Raw genomic sequence first — 21,876 nt, 5'->3', positions numbered from 1 at the left:
AAATGTAAATATGCCGGATTTTAGCTTTGAGCTAATTTCCATCCGTAGTCCCTCACATACAACATTTAAGAACATGATATTTATATACATATAAATATACATTTGCTACATAGCAAAAATAAATACATGATATGCAGAAAGAGCATGAGCAGCATATACAAGCATTTACCACATGGCAGTTTTTTGTGGATGAATTCCCCTAAGGGAGGGGGGGCCAGTCCATGTAAACATTTATAAAAAAAACACATATTTTTAAAAGACTTAAAATTGTCAAAACTCAAGAAATTGTGTTTTTCAAGGATGGTACAGTGGTGGTATGAATATGGCTTTCTGTCAAACAGCTTGATAGCTCTCTTGGGTTTCAGGTTTGTGGCACAAGCAAACAACCAGTTTGTCAAACAGTATTCAATGTGGGATAGAATCATACAGTGGAGGTATGACTTTGCAGCATTGACAGTTAAGAAAGGTCTGATTTGTTTAAAATGTTGCAAGTTGAATTTAACGGTATTGGATACTTTCTTAATATGTTTCTTAAAAGCCAAGTTCGAGTCCAATATGACTCCAAGATACTTGAACTGGGAGACTAGTTCTATTTCTGCTCCGTTTAAAAACACATTGGATCCTTCGATTTTGACTGGTCGTTTACTGAACATCATGCATACTGTTTTTTTTACATTTAACTGCAGCAAATGTTGTTCAGCCAGTGTTGAACCTTGTCCAAAGCATTTGAGAGACAGGATGTGATTATTTCAGTATTTTTCCCGTGTACAAAGATGACCGCATCATCGGCATACATTTGCACATTCAACTCAGGACATACATTAGGCAAGTCATTAATGTACAGTGAAAACAGTAACGGTCCACGAATGGAACCTTGAAATCTTATTGTATTCTCACTTAAAAATATTCTCTATATGAATAACTTCCAAAGAACCAGCGGTGACCCACCTGAGGTCATGACACAGCTTTTTAGTAAAGAAAAAAAAGAGGCGAAGGAGAGGTAAACAAAGGAGTGGAAAAAATACATCATAACAACAAGTTTGTCATAATTTGCTTAAGATTTACAGACAGGTTTTAACATGTGAAGTTTCCATAAATTATACAAATATCCCTCAGGCCAATCACTCAAATGACATCATCTCTCTCTGCTGATGCAGGGTTTTCCAGAGTGGTGTTTAAGTTTAGCGCCCTCATTAGTCCAGTAGGAGTACTGCTTGTTAGAGCCACAACACAGAGACACTGTCCACCATCCTGTAACAGTTTATATAGAGATTAATGCTTTTGGTCAGACTTTTCTTAAGTCTAAAGAATGGATGAATATATGTCTAAGTGAAACTGTTAACAACCAGCAGATATCTGGGATTTGACATGGAGTCTTTTAGGCTTTTTAGTAAGAGGTCACATGCTAAAACGGTGAGGAACCACAGGCCTAATCTTCATCAATAAGCTGTATAACATATTGTGGGGTTTTTCTGTATGAATAAGCATAAAACAATAAGAGTTAAACAAAAATTGTACTCAAGCACATTACTGTCTTGTCACTTTAACAGTTCACTTTTTCTTTGTTTCCATCAGTCGAAATGTTTGGGTGTGATCATTGGAAGAACTATGGACATTGAAGTATGGAAGTAGTTTGTGTAGTAGTTGGTGATTGTACATTGTATATTACTTGTATGCCTTATATTTGTTTTGTCTTGTATTTCTTCACATGCACGTTTAATTGTTGTTTTTTGCATTCGTTGTATTTTTTCTTTTTTTGGTTATGTGGACATGTGTACTATCCTCAGGGTGATTTATGTGAGAATAAAACCAGGGGGAAATTAAGTTAAATGAGGGACACTATAACAGATAGGCAGGAAAAGTGGTGTAGGAACCATTGAAGGAAGGAAGACAAAACAATGGGAACTTTTTTTTATCTGCCTGTTTTATCTCAGTTTGATATTATCTCTGCCTTCGCCCCCTTCTATAGAATAGAATAGAATATATCTTTATTGTCATCATACAAAGTACAACAACATTTATTTGGCAACTCTCACTGCACTCACTCACTTCTCATTTCATTTCATTTCAAACCTTTATTTATCCAGATTGTCCCTTGAGATCATAGATCTCTTTTTCAAGGGAGACCTGCATCAACATTTACAAATACCCATAGTTTCAATGAGCATTTCATTTAGACTTGCTTTAAAAACATTCAGAGGAATACAATTGCTCAGTTTCAATTTTAGCTGTAGACTGTTCCAAGCAAGTGGCGCTGCGCACATAAAAGCTGTCTTAGCTAAGACAGTCCTTGCTCTTGGCACATCTAACAATACTACATCATGCGATCTCAGACAATAGCTGCTTGCAACTTTCTGTGTTATCAGAGAGCAGATGTAATACGGGAGTTTACCCAACATAGCTTTATAAATAAACGTGTACCAATGACTGAGCCTCCGTACAGTAAGTGATGGCAAACCTGCCTTGGTATACAGTGTACAGTGATGTGTAAGTGCTTTACAATTTGTGACAAATCTCAGTGCACTGTGATAGGCGGCATCTAACTTGTTCAGGCAATGGGCAGGTGCATTCATATAGATCAGATCACCATAGTCCAGCACAGGTAAAAAGGTCACAGTGACTTTTCCTGGCTTCAAATGAGAAACAGGACTTGTTTCTGAAAAATAAACCTAGCCTAACCCTCAGCTTTTTAAGCAGGTTATTGACCTGAAGTTTAAAAGTGAGACAATCATCAAGCCAGATACCAAGGTATTTGTAACAGGCAACCACTTCAAGTATTATTCCTTGCGCAATTACAATATCCAAAGCAGTCTCTGGAGTCTTTTTGGCTTTTGAAAAGAGCATTACCTTAGTTTTCTCAACATTTAAAAGAAGCTTTAGCTCAGAGAGCTGAGTCTGAATAATGTTAAAAACAGCCTGTAATTTAACACCAGCCTCCTTAATCGAGGGACCTGCACAGTACATCACGGTATCATCCGCATAAAAATGTAAAGTAGCTTCATCCACATTTTCACCTAAACTGTTGATATAGATGGAGAATAAAAGTGGACCTAAAACAGAACCTTGAGGAACACCATTAGTAATGTTTAACCACTCAGAAGTGAGCCCATCAAAGTGAACACATTGTGACCTTTCAGAGAGGTAGTTCACAAACCACCCCACTGCATGGCTGGATATGCCAATACTGAGTAGCCTCTGCTTTAAGATGCGATGATCGACGGTATCAAACGCTTTGGAAAGGTCAATAAATAGAGCTGCACAACTCTGCTTATTATCTAAAATACTCGTAATGTCATTCACCACTTTCATTGTCGCAGTGATGGTGCTATGTTGCTTTCTGAAGCCTGACTGATGTTTAGACAGGATATTATTTTTACATAAAAACTCCTTTACCTGTTCACTCACTAGGCGTTCAAGAACCTTAGCCAGAACTGACAATTTAGAGATTGGCCTATAGTTATTTAAAATAGTTCCTTCCCCTCCTTTAGCAAAGGCAAGACATAAGCTGACTTCCATACTTTTGGAATTGCATTTGTGCTGAGGGAGAGGTTAAAAAGAGAAGTAAGAGGTGGTTCAATCAAATCTGCAGCTATCTTTAAAAAGAAAGGTTCTACGTTGTCCGGGCCAGCCGGTTTCTTAGGATCTCACTTGGTTAAAGCTTCATGAACAACATTAACAGTAAAAGGAGTAAAACTGAAAGGGTTTTCCAAACCACATTGTTCAGATTCACCGACTGTGGTGTTCACAGAAGCAGAGTTAGTCACAGAATCAAACAGAGAGCCACAGGACACAAAATGCTCATTAAAACAATTTAGCATAGTAGCCCTGTCCGATATAGAGCCAGATGCTGTGGTAAGGCACGGAGGTAGCTCATCACGGATCTCACCGGTGGATATCGATTTTATGGCTTTCCAAAATTTCCTAGGATTATTTAGGTTTTCTGTAGTAACTGATAGATAATACTTAGACTTAGCACTTTTGATTTGCGATGTGAAGCTATTTCTTAGCTGCCTAAAGCGTAGCCATTCTACCTCTGAGCCTGACTTCCTAGCCTTTGCCCAGGCCTTGTTTCTCTCATGCAGGAGACTGGACAGTTCAGCAGAAAACCAAGGATTGTCTTGTCCCTTTACTCTAAAATTATGCAGGGGTGCATGTCTATCAATGATCTCCATAAAACCAAGATAAAAATAAGACATCAGTTTCTACATCAGCACACAGATTGATTTTTCCCCAATCAAAGCCAAACAGATCATGAACAAAACCCTGCTCCACAAAATGTGTTGTGTCTCTCTTTATGATAATATGAGGTTTAACCTTTTGGACCTTAGTGTCCCTAATTGTGGCTACAACACAGTGGTCACTCACATCATTCGCAAATACTCCCACAGATGAGTATTTATAGGGAACATTAGTTAGAATGAGATCAATTAGGTAGGATTTATTAGGGGACTTCTACTGTCCTTCAACTCTGTGTTGTCTTTGTTTGTCTAGGAGGTTAGACACCCTACTGTCAAACACAGACCGCTCATTAAATGTTGTGCAGAGCCATGAATTAAACTACAAGGAATGAGTTAGTTGTGTGAGGTACATTAAAACGGTTACTGATTCAAACCTGTGTGTGGCAGTAAATGTGTTCAGAGGTCACCGGGTCAAAGAAATGTGATTGGTCTGATTGCTTTTCCTGTCTACAGTGTTGTGAAACATATGTCATAAAGAAATCAGAGACAGACAGACACGTATACAACATTGTATATATTTCCATTCAGAATACTTTATTTATCCCAGGGGAAATTGGGCCTTTTGACAGTTGCTCTATTTTAGAATTAAACACGTAGAAAGTTCAATAAAAAATCATACAAAATGTTTATATAAACATCAAAAGATAAAGTAAGACTGTGCCGTAAAAATATATAATAAAATAGATGAAAAATTACAAAATTAAGATATAAGCATAGGGTGTTTAAGTAAAATGTGCACTAAAGATATTTCTAAAAAACAATATAAAGATATATATACATAAATGTGCATTAAAAGTTAAAATAAAATAGGATTTCTAAACATTAGAAGGTAAAGTTATGATATGCATATTCTACTACAATATATACAGTATTGTTTTGCAATTTATAATATGTTAATGCTGAAGTGCATAGTTTAAAAGTGTTTGGCTGCTGATGGTTATTTCCTATAGTTCAAGTCTATACCAATATCATATTTTACCTTCATAAGTTCTTTAAACTGATTTTGAAGTTTATTAGTAATCGTAACACTTATTAAAAAATATTTTATCCTCTTGGTTGAGTTTATGATTACACTTGTCCACATTGAAAACAAAATCTTATTAAGAGACCCCTTACTAACCCTCTCATACGTTTTATTTGCTGTTGTTTTGTAATTGCTTCAGTATTGACATCAGTATTTGCTCATGCTCTGTTTGCTCTTTTTTCAGAAAGGTGCCGGGCTAGACTCTTAGATTTGTATGGTAAAATTCATAGAGTGATAGTTCAACCACAATTTATTCTATCAAAATATTATTTATCACCATCCTGTTAGAAAAGGGAAAATGAACATCTGTTTATCATGCATTTTAACCTTTATTTAAAACTAAACCTCATGATGTGTTTGAATGTTGGTGTTATATTTAACATGCCAAGCAGGGGTTTGTTCTGAGTGAACTTTGATCACATTGCAAAATAATTAAACACATAAAAACAGTGCCCTCCGCTGAACAACATTCACTCTCCTGGATTCCTGCTGGCCGTTCACAGGTAACTCTGTTAAGATGTAGACCTACAAACTACATTTAGATAAGAAATGACTATGTGTTTGTAATTGAATTATTTCCCCTCTATTATATTAATTTGTTTAGGTTAAAGATCCTTCTTTGCTCTTTGGTGTGTGTGTTTTATCTGCAGTGGGATCAGAGAAGAAGAAAAAGAAGAAAAAGAAGAAGAAGAAGAAGAAGAAGAAGAAGAAGAAGAAGAAGAAGAAGAAGAAGAAGAAGAAGAAGAAGAAGAAGAAGAAGAAGAAGAAGAAGAAGAAGAAGAAGAAGAAGAAGAAGAAGAAGAAGAAGAAGAAGAAGAAGAAGAAGAAGAAGAAGAAGAAGAAGAAGAAGAAGAAGAAGAAGAAGAAGAAGAAGGTGGCGTGAGGCTCTACTGTGAGTGACAGATTAGAAGTCCTGACGCTGACCCATTTAATAAGGTCAGTCACATGACAACAGCACAATAAGACAGTAAGCATGTCAGCCATTACTGGAGACACCTGTACATGGGTTTTGTTTCAGCTAAGTAATAGCAAAGACACACATACAGTACATGTGATTTGTTGTCTTTAAATAGTAGATAATTATGGCTGCTGTTGCAATCAAAATTGGACATGTGCGGTAAGGTCAGATTTAAACAGTGGTGGAAGAGGTACTTAGATCTTTTAACTAAATAAAAGCAGCAATACTGATTTTTTTTAAATAATCTGTTAAAAAAAAAGTCCTTCATTCACAATCTTACTTAAATTAAAATACAAAAGTATGTCATTGAAGTACCAAAATGAGTGTTTGTTATGCGCAATGGCCCATTTTATAAATTACTGTGCACATCGAAGCATTAATGTGTATTACTGGTGATAATGGAACTAAAAGAAATGTAATGCTGCTATATCTTCAACCCAGTTAAGTGTCAATGTCTATTTTTGATTATTTGTATCTCATGTTTAGCTAAACATCTTAATTTGTAAAGAAACTAATAACTAAAGATAAATGTAGTGGAGTAAAAAGTACAATATCGGCTCGTAAAATGCAGTAGAAGTCAAAAGTAGTAAAATCAAGTAAAAGTACCTTAAATTGTACTTTCTCGTTTAATACTTGTAAATGTATTCTCCACTGGATTTAAAGATTCAAAAGCTTTATTATATGAAAAACTGCTGCTATTGGAAAATAAAATGTTAAGTTCCTGGCTCCTCCAACAATGCAACATATCTTATAACATAAGATAGTGCAAGTAACATAATGTAAAATGCAGGAATGAGTAAACTTAACACGTATGTAAAATAGAATAATAATACATTTATAATAATAATACATTTGATTTATATAGCACACTTTAAAGACAACGTCATCTCAAGGTGCTTCACAAAGCTATAAGGAGAAAATAATAAAATAAAAAGATATCTAAAGGAGCATATTGAATAAAATATGGTAATATACAAAATAAAAATAAAAGGTTAAGAGCATAAAAGGTTTAAAAATAAATAAATAAATGAAATAAAGGAATAAGATTAAACAACATTTACAATTAAATACTGATTAGGTATATGTTGGCTATAACAAATGGTGTATATTTTTAAACAAGTCTAGTGGTTTGTTGCTGCATGACATGATACTTTGATGATCTGGTGTGACTTACATTGAAATGTACAGTTATTCAATATTTAAAATACAAATGTTGGTTTTATTCAAATGAATGAAGTCCAAGTCAGATTGTATTTAATTAAAAGTCATAGCACCCAGTCAACACTTAAATATTCACACATCACCTCTGGATAATGGAAAATAAATGTAAATGTAACCCCTAAGAATGCACAAATTACCCAAAAAAATCTGATAAAAAAATATTTATATCTATTTATTTTTATTTTTTTTTTATATGCTTTGTAATTATTCTCAATTCCTCATCCCTGCTGTCAATCACTCACCGCCTCTGTCCCTCCGTCGGCGGTTCTCAAGGTTACTTTAGTTCATTGGGAGTGTCTTACTGTACCACGTGATCCTGATGCAAAGTTACTCTGTGTCAAAGCTCTACTCAGCTGCAGGGACGCTCAGCCAGGGTGGTGTGATGTGATGGGACCAAAATAACACAGCGATTTTTTTTTTCATATGAAACCATTTGCACAACGTTATAAAAACATGTGAAAATACTCAGATATGTGATTTAATAACCATCATATGTACACTTTTGACGTTTATTTTTGTTTTGTTTTTAAATATATAGGCTACTCATATGACCAAATAGCATGAGTTTTCGGAAGGAACAAACATACTTCCCTGGTACAATTACACTCAATATAAACATATAACTCGGTATTGTACGTGTTTATACAGAATAGACGTTACATCCCCTGTAACCTTGGCGTCCATCGCATCTCACGTCCGACCTCACAGCGCTCATGTTCCAGCAGGCTGTCATTGCGCAGCAGCCAACTAGGTGAAAGAGGAAAATCCATCAGGAGGAAAAGGATGCTACAATAGGCCAGGGTTTTTTTTTTTCTTCCACAAAACACATTAGAAACCTGCTGGACTTCGCCATCTCCTGACCAGCTCCCCCACTGTGGTCCGTCTCAGATATATTGTCGCTCCCCCCACCCCCCCCCTCACCCCCTCCTTAATCTCCCAGATTGTCGGCGACTTGCTGCAGTCGATGCTGCAGTTTTGAGCCGCTCCTGCACCGGGACAGCTGACTCGATGAGAAAGAGATGCTCGCATTCGTTTTGGTCTCTGGGTCGCTCTGGATTATATTAGGTGAGTTTAGATATATATTTCTTTATTCATTTTTACGATGTAGCATCGCTGTGATGGGGTTTATAATAAGCGATGCACCTGCCTCTCAGGGGCTGAGGCGCATTGTGTGTCATCCACTGCCGGCTTTTTCCATTCATTCAGGGCTGTGGTATTTTTCCTTTTTTGCAGAACACACTTCGTCGACTGTTCAGTCATTTCGCTGCAGATTTGCTGCACAGAAAGACGCTGATGGTGACATTTTCTCAGACTACACGTGTATAAACCCAAGCTATATAGATAAGAAGGTGTAATATCTCGGTGTAATCAGTGTTTAGCTTCAACCACAGTGCTTACATTTGTCTTTAATGGTTATTGGCTCAACATGGAGGGATGCTCCCAGGTTGGCTTTACCTACAGGGAGGGGGGGGGGGGGCTGCCTGCCATGCGGTTGAATGCATGTGGTTCATTCTGCTGTTCAGAAATGTAACATCCACGTCGAAATGTTTTTTTCACGTTGAAAATCCAACCATTAAATGCAGGGCTGTCCTGATTATAAGCCAAATTGGATCAAACGTGTGCATTTTGAGGCCGGCCAGCTGCTAAGGTCGTGTGACATTGTGCGTAGAAACCGGACACACGTCATAAAAAAATTAGGGATCAGCCTCACGACCTCCTGGTGTAGCTAGGATTTCAACCTAAACGATGCTGTAACACATCCCCACCTCCCATGCTTTTATCAGATACTAACATGTCAGATTGCCTGAAAGCCGGTTGTGAAACTCAGCGTTTTGTGTGTGTGATGTCCTCCGCCATGCCTCAGTCAGTGATGGAGGGAGGGAGGATGAAGAGGATGAGGAAGGATGACGCGCTGCAATTTTACCGGCTCTGATTGGACGGAGCTGTCCAGGAGATAGGGGTGCTGAAATCTTGCGGCCTACCGGCAAACTGGAGAGCTCAGCATGCTCGGCTCCAACCGACCGACACCACCCCCACCCCGGTCCGCACAGCGAGTTTGGGGGCATCGACACGTTTCACAGAAGCTCGTTGACCTCTAGTTGTCTTTAATATGCCATGGAGATTTGTGTAACAGATATAATCCCTTTCGATCTGTGTTTGTCAGTGTTACAGAGCAGATTAGAGTCATGCTAGCGTTAGTGTTGTTGATTTTTATGCAATGTGTCACTAAAGAGTAAATGCTCAGCGAAGGATTATTTTTAATGGATTGTGGAGGAAGGTTACAACAAGGCTATTTCAAGTGTAAATAGACCTGGGTGTAATTATGTATTCCTCCGCCAAATAGTATAGTTCTTTAACAGCAGCTGCATGGTTGCTAAATTACGACCTATAACAGTTAGAATTGTAGTGAGTGGTTGAATATTAACATATGCTGTTTATTTAATTAACAAGCAGCCAATCAGAATTAAAGCCTGGATTTGTTTTAAAAAAAATGAACACTTCTGTGAGGCTAAAAGGGCTCTTGGGTAGATTCATGACACCTTCAACCTGTCAGCACATCCTGCTGCTCCTCAATATAAATAATTCATTTTAATCAGCATCTAGTGCCGCCCCACACAGCTTGTAAACCTATTCTTTTTCCTACCTCAATATTTGATTAAAAGGATGGCGGTGGAGTTGTCCCACCCTTTGGCAGAAAGCAACCAATCGTGTTTTAGTATTTAAGTTATTCTGCTTAATACCACACCCACCACATGACTTGTACCAGTGTGACCCATACGTTTTAAATGCTGCTTTTCTATCATTCAAACAACTTCTTGGATGGTATCCAGAATGTACCCAAGCAGAGGGAGGGTGTCAAAAGGATTGTGAAAATGTCTAATACCTGCAAATTAAAGAAACACTGCACAATTAGACTGAATCATTGTGGAGTGTTTCCTGCTGATGCCAGTCATTGTGCACTTGTGAGGGAAATATAGTGAGATGTATCACAGCATGACACATTCCTTTAGCTGCTATGCAAGTTAAATCATATGTCAAAGTACTGAATTTAGTCTGAGATATACACTCTTTTAAAGTCTCAGTCCTGATGAAATCAATATCAGCCAGCTTTAGTGCTCTCAGATCCTCATGGCAGCTTTCCCTCTGAGTGGTGTATTGCTGTTTCAGCATTCAATGCATCCTCTTCCAGATATTGTGGGATGCTGGGCAGTAATGTCTGAGACTAAAGTGCTGACAGTCTGTCTGCCTATCACATGCACAAGTAGTTGTTCTATTTTGGACCACCCTTCTGAGTAATGTACAATGTTGTCCATAATTGGATTGTATTGCTCGTCCTTCTCCTTTCAGATATAAGCTCCAATTAGTGACAGGTTTACCATAAAAACGTTTTTTATTCACCGAATATAACTCATGCTCATTCCTCTTCTAGAACAGTTGCACATTTCTTAAATATATGTGATATGTGTTGAACTGTTAGCCCGTAATAGTTCCCCGTCTCCTTGACTATCCCCATAAAGCGATGCATATGCACAGTGGAATACATGTTTTTCTTAGCCTTGCACCCATAATTTAGATTGTTACCCTGAAGAACAATTGTCTTACAGCCCATAAGGGGCCCTAACCCCCAAGGTCGAGACTCACAGGTGTTAGCGCTCACTTTGATAGTAAAATCATAGTGGGAGGAGTGTCATTGTGTGTAATTTGTTTAAACGTTTAAGCATCAACTGTAAGCAGAAGTGTCTATTTGCCTATGAGCCTTCTCATGTATCTATGTCCTGTGTGTCACTATGCCAGTGTGTGCATGTGTTTAGTCAAGGATAGGAGGAGCACTGTGCATTAAGTAGGGGGAGGAGAGAGAGAGAGAGAGAGAGTGGTGGAGGGAGGGAGGGAGGGAGGGGTGAGTGGGTGTGTCGAGAGAGTGCAGCGTCTGCCGAGCTGAGGGTGGTGTGATACGGAGGCCAGCAAGGCCCAAACTAGGCCAACACGCATCTAGCTGACTTCCTCTTTCCTCTTGCCTCAGCTTAATCTGGCCGTAGCAATAGGAAGGTAATTACCAGTTTTCACAGGGTGATGAGATATCTTCCCGAGGGCCCTTAACACACCACATTCAGACACACACACGCAGACAAAGACCCACATCACGCCTCACCGGCTGCCTGGCTGCCTCCGACGCCTTTGTAAGTGCCGCAGCCTTGACCACAGCTGCTTTAACCCTTCTGCAATACAGTAGATCTTTTGCCTTATTTCTTTATTTCGTTATTTTTTGCATTTGCTTGCTCTGGATGTCTATTGAAACTTACGTTCTGCATTTTCTATTTCATATTTATCATTCCTTCCTGATATATTGTACTCCTTTCCATTGCCGCTTGTATCGTTCCCAAATGTGCCTATACTTGTTGCAATGATCTATGTGTTGCATATCAATTCAGGAGGGGAAACGGTTGTTTAGCGTGCACAGGAAGTACACTGTATTACTCCAGCAGCAGTAACAGGAGGAAGTTGTGTTTTGAGGGGGAGGGTGGTCCATGCAGAAGAATGGCAGAAAGAGATAAGAACGAGCTGTTAAAAGGTAGTGAGCAAGAGAGAACGTGATGTGCAAGCATGATTAGGCATTTGTTTGAAAGCAAAAAGAAAGATGAAATGCATTGAAGCAAATGTAATTAATGCAAACCCTGTCAGAGCATACTATGAAATAAGCATTTCAAGAATAAGAGAAAGCCTTGCAGGATGTCTTTAAATAGAGTGTGGTAGTGAGGTTATTACTGGTCAACTGCCTCTGTGCTAATAGGCTGTAATCTCCCCACGCTGGACTCTAATCATTGGTGATGGGCCTCAGATGGGCCGATGAGGCGGGACTTAAAAACACACTGCTGCATTTCCTCCACTTTAAGCCTCAGAGGTCACAGGAAGTCTGGCTGGCCCATTCACAAGCCCTCATCCCTGCAGCCCTAACACCAAAGAACAGAGAAAGAGCAAGTGTCATAGCGTTCAGGGGACATCAAAGTATAGCTTTGGAGCTGCTGCATTAAACTAGGGACAGTTGCAACTGAGGTCTCATAATCAACATTACTCATGTTGTTCAAATGGACTGATAAAGTGACTCCAGCCATTCACAGATCCTCGGGTGAGCGACTATTCAGAGGATGACCCATTTGTGGAAATGTACCATGGATGAAGTCAGCTAAATTCCCTTACAAAAATATTGCCACTAGAACTTTCAGCTCTTTTGTGAGTGGATACAGCTGCTAGGTGTATGTAATTCATGTTTCAGTCAAGGCCAGGGTTTTATTGAACCTTTTGTTTGAAATGTTGCAAGTGCTATCTATGTCTTTTGTGCACACTGATCCTCAAACTCATACATTGTAGTTAAAGGCAGTACCTCTTAATTGAGCAAGACACCAAACCTACCTACACATTCATGGATGAAGCTAAACGGACAATTTGGTTTATTGTGTGATTGCATAAATGAAACAGTCTTTGAGTTCACAATCTGATAAAGGTCATTGTTGTCGCTGACCTGTTGTTCTTCTGTCACACCAGCTGAATCAACAAACTCTGCAGAATCCTACAGGGATGAAGACCCATACTTGCATGTACATGTGTGTCCCTGGGGCGCGTTATTTATTTCACTACAGGACAGAAAGCTGGACTTCAGAGGCTGCGTACACAGATGTGGCTTTAGAGGCCTGAATGCAATTCCACTACTGGTCATTCAAATTAGGGAAAAGGTCAAATTGATGACTGCTTTTTCTAGGGGGAGCCACTCAAATCTGACTTTTCATGTCGTTGTGGTGGCTTCTGTCTGGAGATATAAACTTCAAAGGACTCTGAGATGGGACACAGCCACTGTGTAAAGTCCAGGTCCAATTGATTCTTTAAGACCCTTTCCTTCCTCCCACCCAGCGCTCAACCATGCTATTACTACAGTCTAGCATCACTTTTGAGGAGGAAGCAGAAGTGAACAGTTGAGTCATCAGGGTTGGCACTATCACTATACTGTAAGTCAGATTCTGCTTGCACCATTTCCTGCTCTGTATTTTTCTCACATCTGTTATACTACAATAAAACTGCCCGTTGTCTTTGTTGGCAGTCAAACAGGAATTTTCCAAATATAGAGAGCAACAATGACAGTCAGATGTTTGCTCCTCTGCTGGAGGCCAATTAGGTTTCTGGCATGCGGTGAGTCTCTTGTTGTCGGGCTATTTAAGGGCAGGAGGATGTTGAGCGCTAGCATGCTTGCTAGTACAAACGGGTTTCTTCACAAACAGGTGCCAGGAGTGGGTGTTCAATAACGAGTCAGCAGATTTGGATCATTTCCTGATGTTGTCCAACCGCAGCCTATAAATGTTTCCAAAATATGTGTTTCGCAATTACACAAATGCCTTGCAGAGATGGCCAACATAGACATAACATGTGTTACTTGATTTCTAGAATACACCACAACAAATATCATCAGTCAAATTCCAATACAAAAATTACTTACTCTACAATCTGACTCTTTTTTGTTGTTTGTGGTTTGTTAAAATTAAACAAAAATATTAGTTTTTACTCCTGTAAGGTCGATTGAATCCACATCCCATGCACAGTGGTGTAGTGGAATGAGAGTGGAGCTAGTCTTTATTTACTGATGTTTCCCCTCTTAAGGCCCAGACACACCAGGCCGATATCGGCCGCCTTCGGTTGTCTGGCGACAAAGCGTGCCCTGTCGCCCAAAGTCAATTTGGTGTGTCCCGAACCCTCGGCCGTGACACGCCTTATTTGGCCTTTCACGGTCGACACATGGCTGATTCAACATGTTGAATCGGCCATTTGTCGGACACAAGCTATCGGGCCAAGAAACCACTCTGATCAGCTGTTCAGCTAGCAAATGAGAAGCGAAACGGAAGTGAGGGACGTAAACAAACGATTTAAGAAGGCACAGGACAGCAGCTAAACACCAGCAGGTGATACTTAAAGACATCAAACATAGCCCTTAAATGTCCTCTCTTACCTCCCACACATAGCAGGGACATCTCTGATATCGGCGGGAGCGTCCCCGGCTGTCCTCTGCTGAGAGCTCCGTGATTTGTTTGGTCAAGTCCGGTTTTTCATCTCATCGGTTTATTTGTCAGTATAAAGTTGCAGGATTAGTCTCAAGTACCTCAACATTGTCCTTAAGTACAGTGTCTAAATGAGATACTGTCTACTGCTGTTCATTTACCTATTGTGAGTCGCCTCGGATAAAAGCATCACATGGAAATGTAAATTTAGCAAGAAGTGGCCATTATTACATTACATACATTATTACATTGCTGACTCAATAAACTACACACCCGCCAGAACACTGCGATCATCAGATGCAGGTCTATTAACTGTGATGTTATAGTATGTCTGCACTTTATGTGCTCATTTCATCATTCATGTATTTTTATATTCTAAAACATGTTTTCGATGGACGAGAGTGAAAATGGAACGCACATGCTATTTGTTTGTTTATATCAGTCTGTTCTTCTTCTCTGTCTTCCGGTTGTTGCCTATTTTAAATGACGAATACACACTACCGCCGCCTGCTGGTAAGGAGAGTTATTGCCACTCACGCATGCGCAGTTCGTACGTGCTCGGCTGAAGTCTTTGCGGTGTGTTCCAGTGCGACTCATGGCCAAGACGCAGGAGAACTCGCCGATGCAACAGTCGATGTCGGTGTCGGCGAGTTCTCTGGTGACTGCCTGGTGTGTCAGGGCCTTAAGCCTTCATGGACATTTAATACAATGCCAAACACATGCAGTGAGGTACGTTACATGAACATCATCTTAGCAACCTTCTTGTTTTTAAAGTTTGCACAGTTGTTGTGCATGTACAGAATATGTTGGCTTCAAAATCAACCAAGCATGCAGGCCAACAAGCAAACAAAGAATATAAATATGTAAATAACCTGTTGTGGTAAGTCAGTATCAGCAAACTTATCAAATAACATCAGTGCTGTGGCAGTTATTGTCTGAGACCTTTCTTCAAATGTGGGAAAACAGAACAAAGATACAAAAATGGTGTAACTACTTTGACATTGTCTCTAAAAAAATAACATCCTCATGTGGCCAGACATTTTTGTAAATGGTGTGTCTGCAGAGTTGACCCAGAAATCCTCAGAATCAGAAAACCTTTATTGGTCCCACAGCGGGGAAATGTACAACTGGAACATTATTACCTTTATTTATGGACCTTCCACTGGGGAAATTCCTGCCACATATTTCTCTGAATCACAATAGCCTCAAAATCACACTAGAAGTGTTCATCTAAAATGATATGCATTCATTTCCAGTCAGTACATCCAATATTTACAATGGAGTCCACATTAGGAAAGCCACACTCGTAGGACAGGTTTCTCGACTAGAAGAAGTAAACATGATGGATTTGGTTGATGTCGAGAGTGTCCGATAGCAGGGATGTTTGTTTGTTTTGTTATGACACGGTTCAGCTACTCTTGTCCTGTGGGCACGAAACCGACATGGAAATGATCTCGTCCGTGTGTGTTGTGCTGCCTGCCTGGCTGGTGCTTTCTCATTGATCTTCCTGTCAGAAGTGCGCAGATACATCAGCTGTACTCTAATATGGAACAATAGATGTAGGATATGTTGGTACTTTAAAGTGGGAAACAGAGGGTATGACAGGGATCTACTTGTTCTGTGCAAAGCGATGCAATCTAAATATGTGAAGCTTGAGGCAAAGACACTAAAAAGATGGAATAGATAACTATTTATTCTAGAATATGAAACGTGGTCTATATTTTCCTTTAAATTATAAACAGGGCCTAAAAATAACATTCACAAAAGAAAATGTACTTTAAAAGAGAATATGCAAGGGAGGCCAATAACCTAAAAGCTTATTTAGATGAAGACAAACATGTATTTAAAATCAAAAATACATCAAAACTAAAACTGAACCATTTAGGCAGGCTTTCCATCTGGTAAACAGCCTTTTATTCCAATTAGAAAATTCATTTATGGACAAAAATGTCAGTTTATAAAACAAAAGGACAGGAAGCTGTATGAAACTTGAAAATCAATAATGAATGCATTATTTAATTCTTAGGAGAGTGTTTATTTTTCACAAATATGAAACTATTCCTTTAAAGAAATAACAAATAATAACATGTTTTTGATATAATAACTTCGTTATCCATGTTTTACATTTCTAAGATTACTTTTTAAATGCTAAAAATATGTTTCAGTCCATTCCAATCACCTGAATCTAAATCTTCATGCCTTTACAGTAATTAAGTCTAGTTGAGGTTTATGTCCAGCTGTGCACGGTGGGACAGTCTGTGTACTCAACAGAGGAGGACATTTCACCACACGATTAACTTTGACATTGTGAATATTTCTACACCCATACACATGCCAAAAAAGTGTTGTTCAGTTCAGAAACATAATCAAGTGGTTTTTATTTGTTAACATTGTGCTCAACATTTCCCAGCACTTGAGCAGCTCTAATTCCATGTCAAGATTACTGGAACTGCAAATAAGAGAGGGGACAACAGAAAAAGAGGAAACATCAGATCAATGCAGTAAAAAGAGAAGCAGAGTGCTGCGGTGTTAGAAAAGGCACATTACTAGTTTCACACACACTAAAGAGTCATGTCGTATTGTGGTTGTAGTTTCTTTTTGAACAGAAACTTGAGTTTCGGTGAATTAAGAGGATTTGAGCCCAAAGAGTTTGGGAAAAGCAGCATCAGGGAATTCACTGTAGAGAGCACTTCAGGGTACTGTGCTTCTGACTTGAATCAAATCAGTGGAAATGACGAGCTGTATTACTGTATGTGTGTCATGTGTCTGTGATGTTTTACAGATGACTAACAGGTGACTGATGACGTGCTACCCACTGACAGCACGGGCAGAAAATAACATCTACAATATTTATCAGTGTTGATTTGATTCCTGAAAATGTTTCACAAGTGTTTCACAACTCTGATCCATGAACATACACTTTACACTACACTGGCATGTACTTGTAGTTCTGTACAGGAAGTGCACATTTCTTTATGGTGTGACCTGATGTTTTGTTCACCTACAGTACGATGAATTAGCTTCTCAATCTACCCTCATGCAAACACTAAACAGCATATGTTGATTTGTTGTCCTATGTGCAAAGAAATCACACGTAATGTGTTATATGCATCACACCTTGCAGAGTTGTTTTTCATAGTACTTCAAATAGTGTTAAATATCTTACAAATTTGAGGTGCTACTGTTCTAATTTAGAGTTTTATTTTAAATGTTTCTGTGTTTCTTTATCCCTGGTCTTTTAAATATATATGTCATTAGGTGCAATACCTGCGATTTTAAGGGGTTTTCAGAGGCTGAGGGGATTTTTTAATTCTAACTCTATTTAAACTCAGTGTGGTTATGTCCACTGCACTTGTGGGAATTGGGCAACTTGTATCAACCTTATGGGAGTTGAACTCTAGAATCAACATTTTAAGGATCTTTTATATTTCTGATTCCAGTATTTGAAATTTGAAGCCAGCAAAAAAAAAAATAATTGATTATTTCTCAGCCAGTGTTTAAATTCTGCCAATGTAGAGAGCTCTCACTTGTATTCATTTTAGGATTTTACACTCTTGAATCCAGTCTTTCAAAAACAAATGATATTGGCAGGCATGCATAGTCAAAATGAACAGGCCTGTTTCCTGTACACTGACCAATGGAAGAAGCTCTCTGAAAAAATGTGACAAAAGGGAACATTTTAGTCAAAAGCACAACCTCAGCAAAACTTAGAGATCAAGCTATGCTCAAGGCATGAATTGGCTGAGATGAGAGACAAAAGGGGTTCCTATCAACATGTTTCCGGCAGTGGCTCAGTAAGTAGCGGCTTGGACTGGGAGCTGTAGGGTTGCCGGTTCAAGTCCCCGACCAGACCTAAAATGTGGAGTGTGGACTGCTACTTGGAGAGGTCCCAGTTCACCTCCTGCCCTGCCGTGGTGCCCTGGAGCAAGGCACCAGACACCCCCCTTCCCCCCTCACTCCCATTGCTCCCCGAGCGCTGTACAATAGCTGCCCACTGCTCCTAGTACTAGACTCCTGGTACTAGGATGGGTTAAAAGCAGAGGCCAAATGTCACTGTGTGTGCTGTGTGCTCTGCATGTGTGACCATTAAAAAAAGAGGGTTTCATCCCTCCCAATTCTATTCTATGTTTCGTGGTGGAAAAATACAACTTAATAAGGTTAACAATTTAAAATACAATTTAAGTCATAAACTTTACTTTAGGTGACCTTGACTGTACTGTACTCCTGGTTAAAATCACCATTTAAACATCACCTTCAGAGTTTTAGTCCACTCTCTAAAGCTGGTCCTATAAAATTATCTTTGGTCGGTTTTAAAAGTCATGCATGTGGCTTCATGAAACTTGCTTTTAACCTACTGCAGGTCTACCTGATGCAGCTTCCCTTCAGTAAAGTGTGGAAAATAGTACGTCTACACAAAATAACAGGAAAATGAGGAAGTCAATATCCCAAGGACTCACATATTTATACCTATCATTCTCACTGTTGTTGCTGCAGCTCTGTGCATGTGTTTGCAATGGAGAGAGTATTTGCAGACAGGAAGTGATTCTGATTGGCTGTGAGCTGCAGCAGTGCCTCGATGCCATTGGTTCAGGCAGGTGGTGCTGTCTCTGACTCATTTCCCACGGGAGGGAAGGAAACCCTCTAGTCAGCTCTGCAGACAGCCTCCCCCTCAGATAAATAATTCATCTCACAACGTGTGTGTGTGTGTGTGTGTGTGTGTGTGTGTGTGTGTGTGTGTGTGTGTGTGTGTGTGTGTGTGTGTGTGTGTGTGTGTGTGTGTGTGTGTGTGTGTGTGTGTGTGTGTGTGTGTGCGTGTGCGTGTGTGGCTGAGCCTTGATGAGCACTGTGCCTGTCGTTTGTGTGTATTCTATCTGCTTTTTAGTCCCACCACTTCTCAGTGCTGTAGGCTACTGTATTCTGAGCTGCTTTTACAGTAAGAGCAATAATGCGGGGGAGGGCCTCCCGGAGATTCACCGTTTTTGAAGCGTAAATGATGTGTTTAAGGTCACAGGATCCGGGTGGATGAGCGTGGAGGTCAAACGCATAAAACACTGTTATTAGACAAGACAAGCTCAAAGTAAAATACTCCTGAGAAAACTATCGGAAGGTCAATTTGCATCTGGATCACATATCTCTTCTTTGGACCTCCACGATGCAACATGCTGACAACAAACTATCGTTATTGCATGTTAAAGTTTACTACTGTAGCAAAGATATGCATGTCAGACATATTGGAGACTGGTAAAACTGTCATAGTTATGTATATTTTCAGCTTGCCAATCTTAAATTATTCAGAAATCAGACACCGGAAAGACAATGATTGCGTATTTCCAGAGGATTTCTATTTTTCAACAGCCTTGGTTGACACACCTCAAAGCCATTATTTGGATACCTCCCCTGGCACACCTTATTTAGCTTAATATCTTTTTTTAGATCATACCAAGATGCATAAAAGTAATCTAATCAGAAAACAATTGTATTTCAAACACACATAAAATATGTTTGCCAGTGTCTGAAGTTAGTATTCAGAGTCACTCTCGTAACATGGCTACTACTGTACATAAACACAAACAGTGGCTAAATGTTTACAGAAATGATAAGTCAAAGAGTTTCCTGTGTCCCGCAGAGCTGAGTTCCACCCTGATGGAGAAGATGCAGGCCCAGGAGATAATGAGCGGCCTGAGGATACCGGAGATAGCCGAGCTGGGACAGTTCTTCAGCACTCTGCCGACCTCCACGCTGGTGGGCATCGGCGCTCTGACCGCCGTGCTGGCCTACTGGTTGGCTACCAGACCCCGCCCCATCAAGGCCCCCTGCAACCTGCAGCACCAGTCTGAGGAGGTGCCGGTAAGATGGAGCACAAATGTATTCATAGATGCATGCATAAGTAAGTATAGGGTCATATGCAGAAATGCTGACGACATGCATGAAAGTTTCACACTCATCTGCATGCAAGTGGATCATTCGCACCTTACTTCTTGTTCTCTTAGGCCTAGGCTCCACGGGAACGAAAACGGGTTGAATCCGCATATTTCTCATGCGTATAGCCCTTTAAGCTCGACGACGCCGTAACGGAAACGTAGAAACAGACCCTGCAAACGACAACGGGTCCAAAGGTGGATAGATCTGGGAACGGAGCGCTCTGGGGGGTCCAACGGGGCCGTGGGGTCGCCTATACGGTCATCCGTTTCTGATAATGACGACGCAATAGCCCCGCCTCTCCCCGCCTCTGCTGCTCACCCCCGCAAAAGTACACTGCACACTGAATTCAGATTATTTATCTTTATCTCGATATGGACATAAACGCGAGTGAAGTCTAATCTGACAGGACGGAGACACACAGCTCCTCCCGCTGTGATGCAGCGGGAGCAAAACACACACTTCAAGTCAGATCATCACCCTTAGCTATTTTAATTACCTCTCAAACTACCTAAACTAGTTATAAATATGTTTATTTTTACTGTCGGGTCACTCATTACAGGATCAGCTGCTGCATGAGACAGACACTGACGCTGTCAGAAGAGAGGAAAAAGAGACAGGCTCCGTGTATTTTATGATTATATATCATTATATCGTCGTTATTCATTTGTTTTAAAGCTCAATAAATAACAATGAAGACCTTTGACCGGCACTTTTATAATTTTGTCCGGAAGATTTAAACTTTAACACGCGTTGACCGGCGAAAAACTCTGCCTGGTTCCGTCGGCCCCCACCGTGGAGAATAAACAGAAGTGCAGCCATGACAACCATTCTTCTTCGCTGCTTTTGTGGAGGAAGTTGCTGCTTTTGTGGAGGAAGTTACAGCGCCACGTACAGGCTCGGCATATGTACTGCAGCTTTTCCAGCGGTTGGATGTAAACGGAGCCGTCTCGTGGAGCTTGACACAATCCGGTGTATATTGCGTGTGGGCGGAAGGTTTTTTGCGGTTGCGTTTGCGTTACTCCGATGCATTTTGCCGTATGCGTTCCCGTGGAGCCGGGGCCTTACTATCCGTTTTTTGCTCTCAAATAAACATCCTGGCATTATTGAAGTTCAACACAACTGATATTTCACATATATACATGTTTGTTTGAGAGATTTTGATAATAAAATGGATTACTTTGCATGTGATGGCTCAAAACACATCAGTTTTGATCAGCAGGCCACATGCTAGTGGTTATTCTGCAAATTGTAGACACACACACACACACACACACACACACACACACACACCCACCCACAGTGTGATTTATATGTTCTCAGGTGTGGCTGGCAGCATGTGTTGGAAATTAGAAACTCCTTTGAAATGTTTTTAGTGACTGTGAGTTTTGTTTTTTTTGGTAACCTGACTTTGTGTGTCTGACAAGCACACACATGCATGCAGAGAGAAACGAAAACACACCTATGAGACACAGG

The 21,876-nt window shown here is 40.0% G+C and overlaps 1 protein-coding gene across 5 annotated transcripts in view; it reads left to right on the top strand.

The window, feature by feature from the left end:
• The first annotated feature begins 6,054 nt into the window (after positions 1–6,054).
• Positions 6,055–21,876, top strand: part of acsl6 (acyl-CoA synthetase long chain family member 6) — a 35,779-nt gene continuing 19,957 nt past the window's right edge. Inside the window, exons 1-3 of one of the 5 annotated variants that reach the window (XM_034140119.1) lie at positions 6,055–6,198; positions 8,382–8,506; positions 20,108–20,328. In XM_034140119.1, coding sequence (XP_033996010.1) covers positions 8,461–8,506; positions 20,108–20,328 — 267 coding nt within the window. In that variant the 5' untranslated portion in view covers positions 6,055–6,198; positions 8,382–8,460. The other 4 variants (XM_034140120.1, XM_034140122.1, XM_034140124.1 and 1 more) reach the window with 4 other exon arrangements.

The sequence above is a fragment of the Trematomus bernacchii genome, unplaced genomic scaffold (genome assembly GCF_902827165.1).
Source record: "Trematomus bernacchii unplaced genomic scaffold, fTreBer1.1, whole genome shotgun sequence".
Classification (NCBI taxonomy): domain Eukaryota; kingdom Metazoa; phylum Chordata; class Actinopteri; order Perciformes; family Nototheniidae; genus Trematomus; species Trematomus bernacchii.
This window is presented reverse-complemented; position numbering and strand designations above follow the sequence as displayed.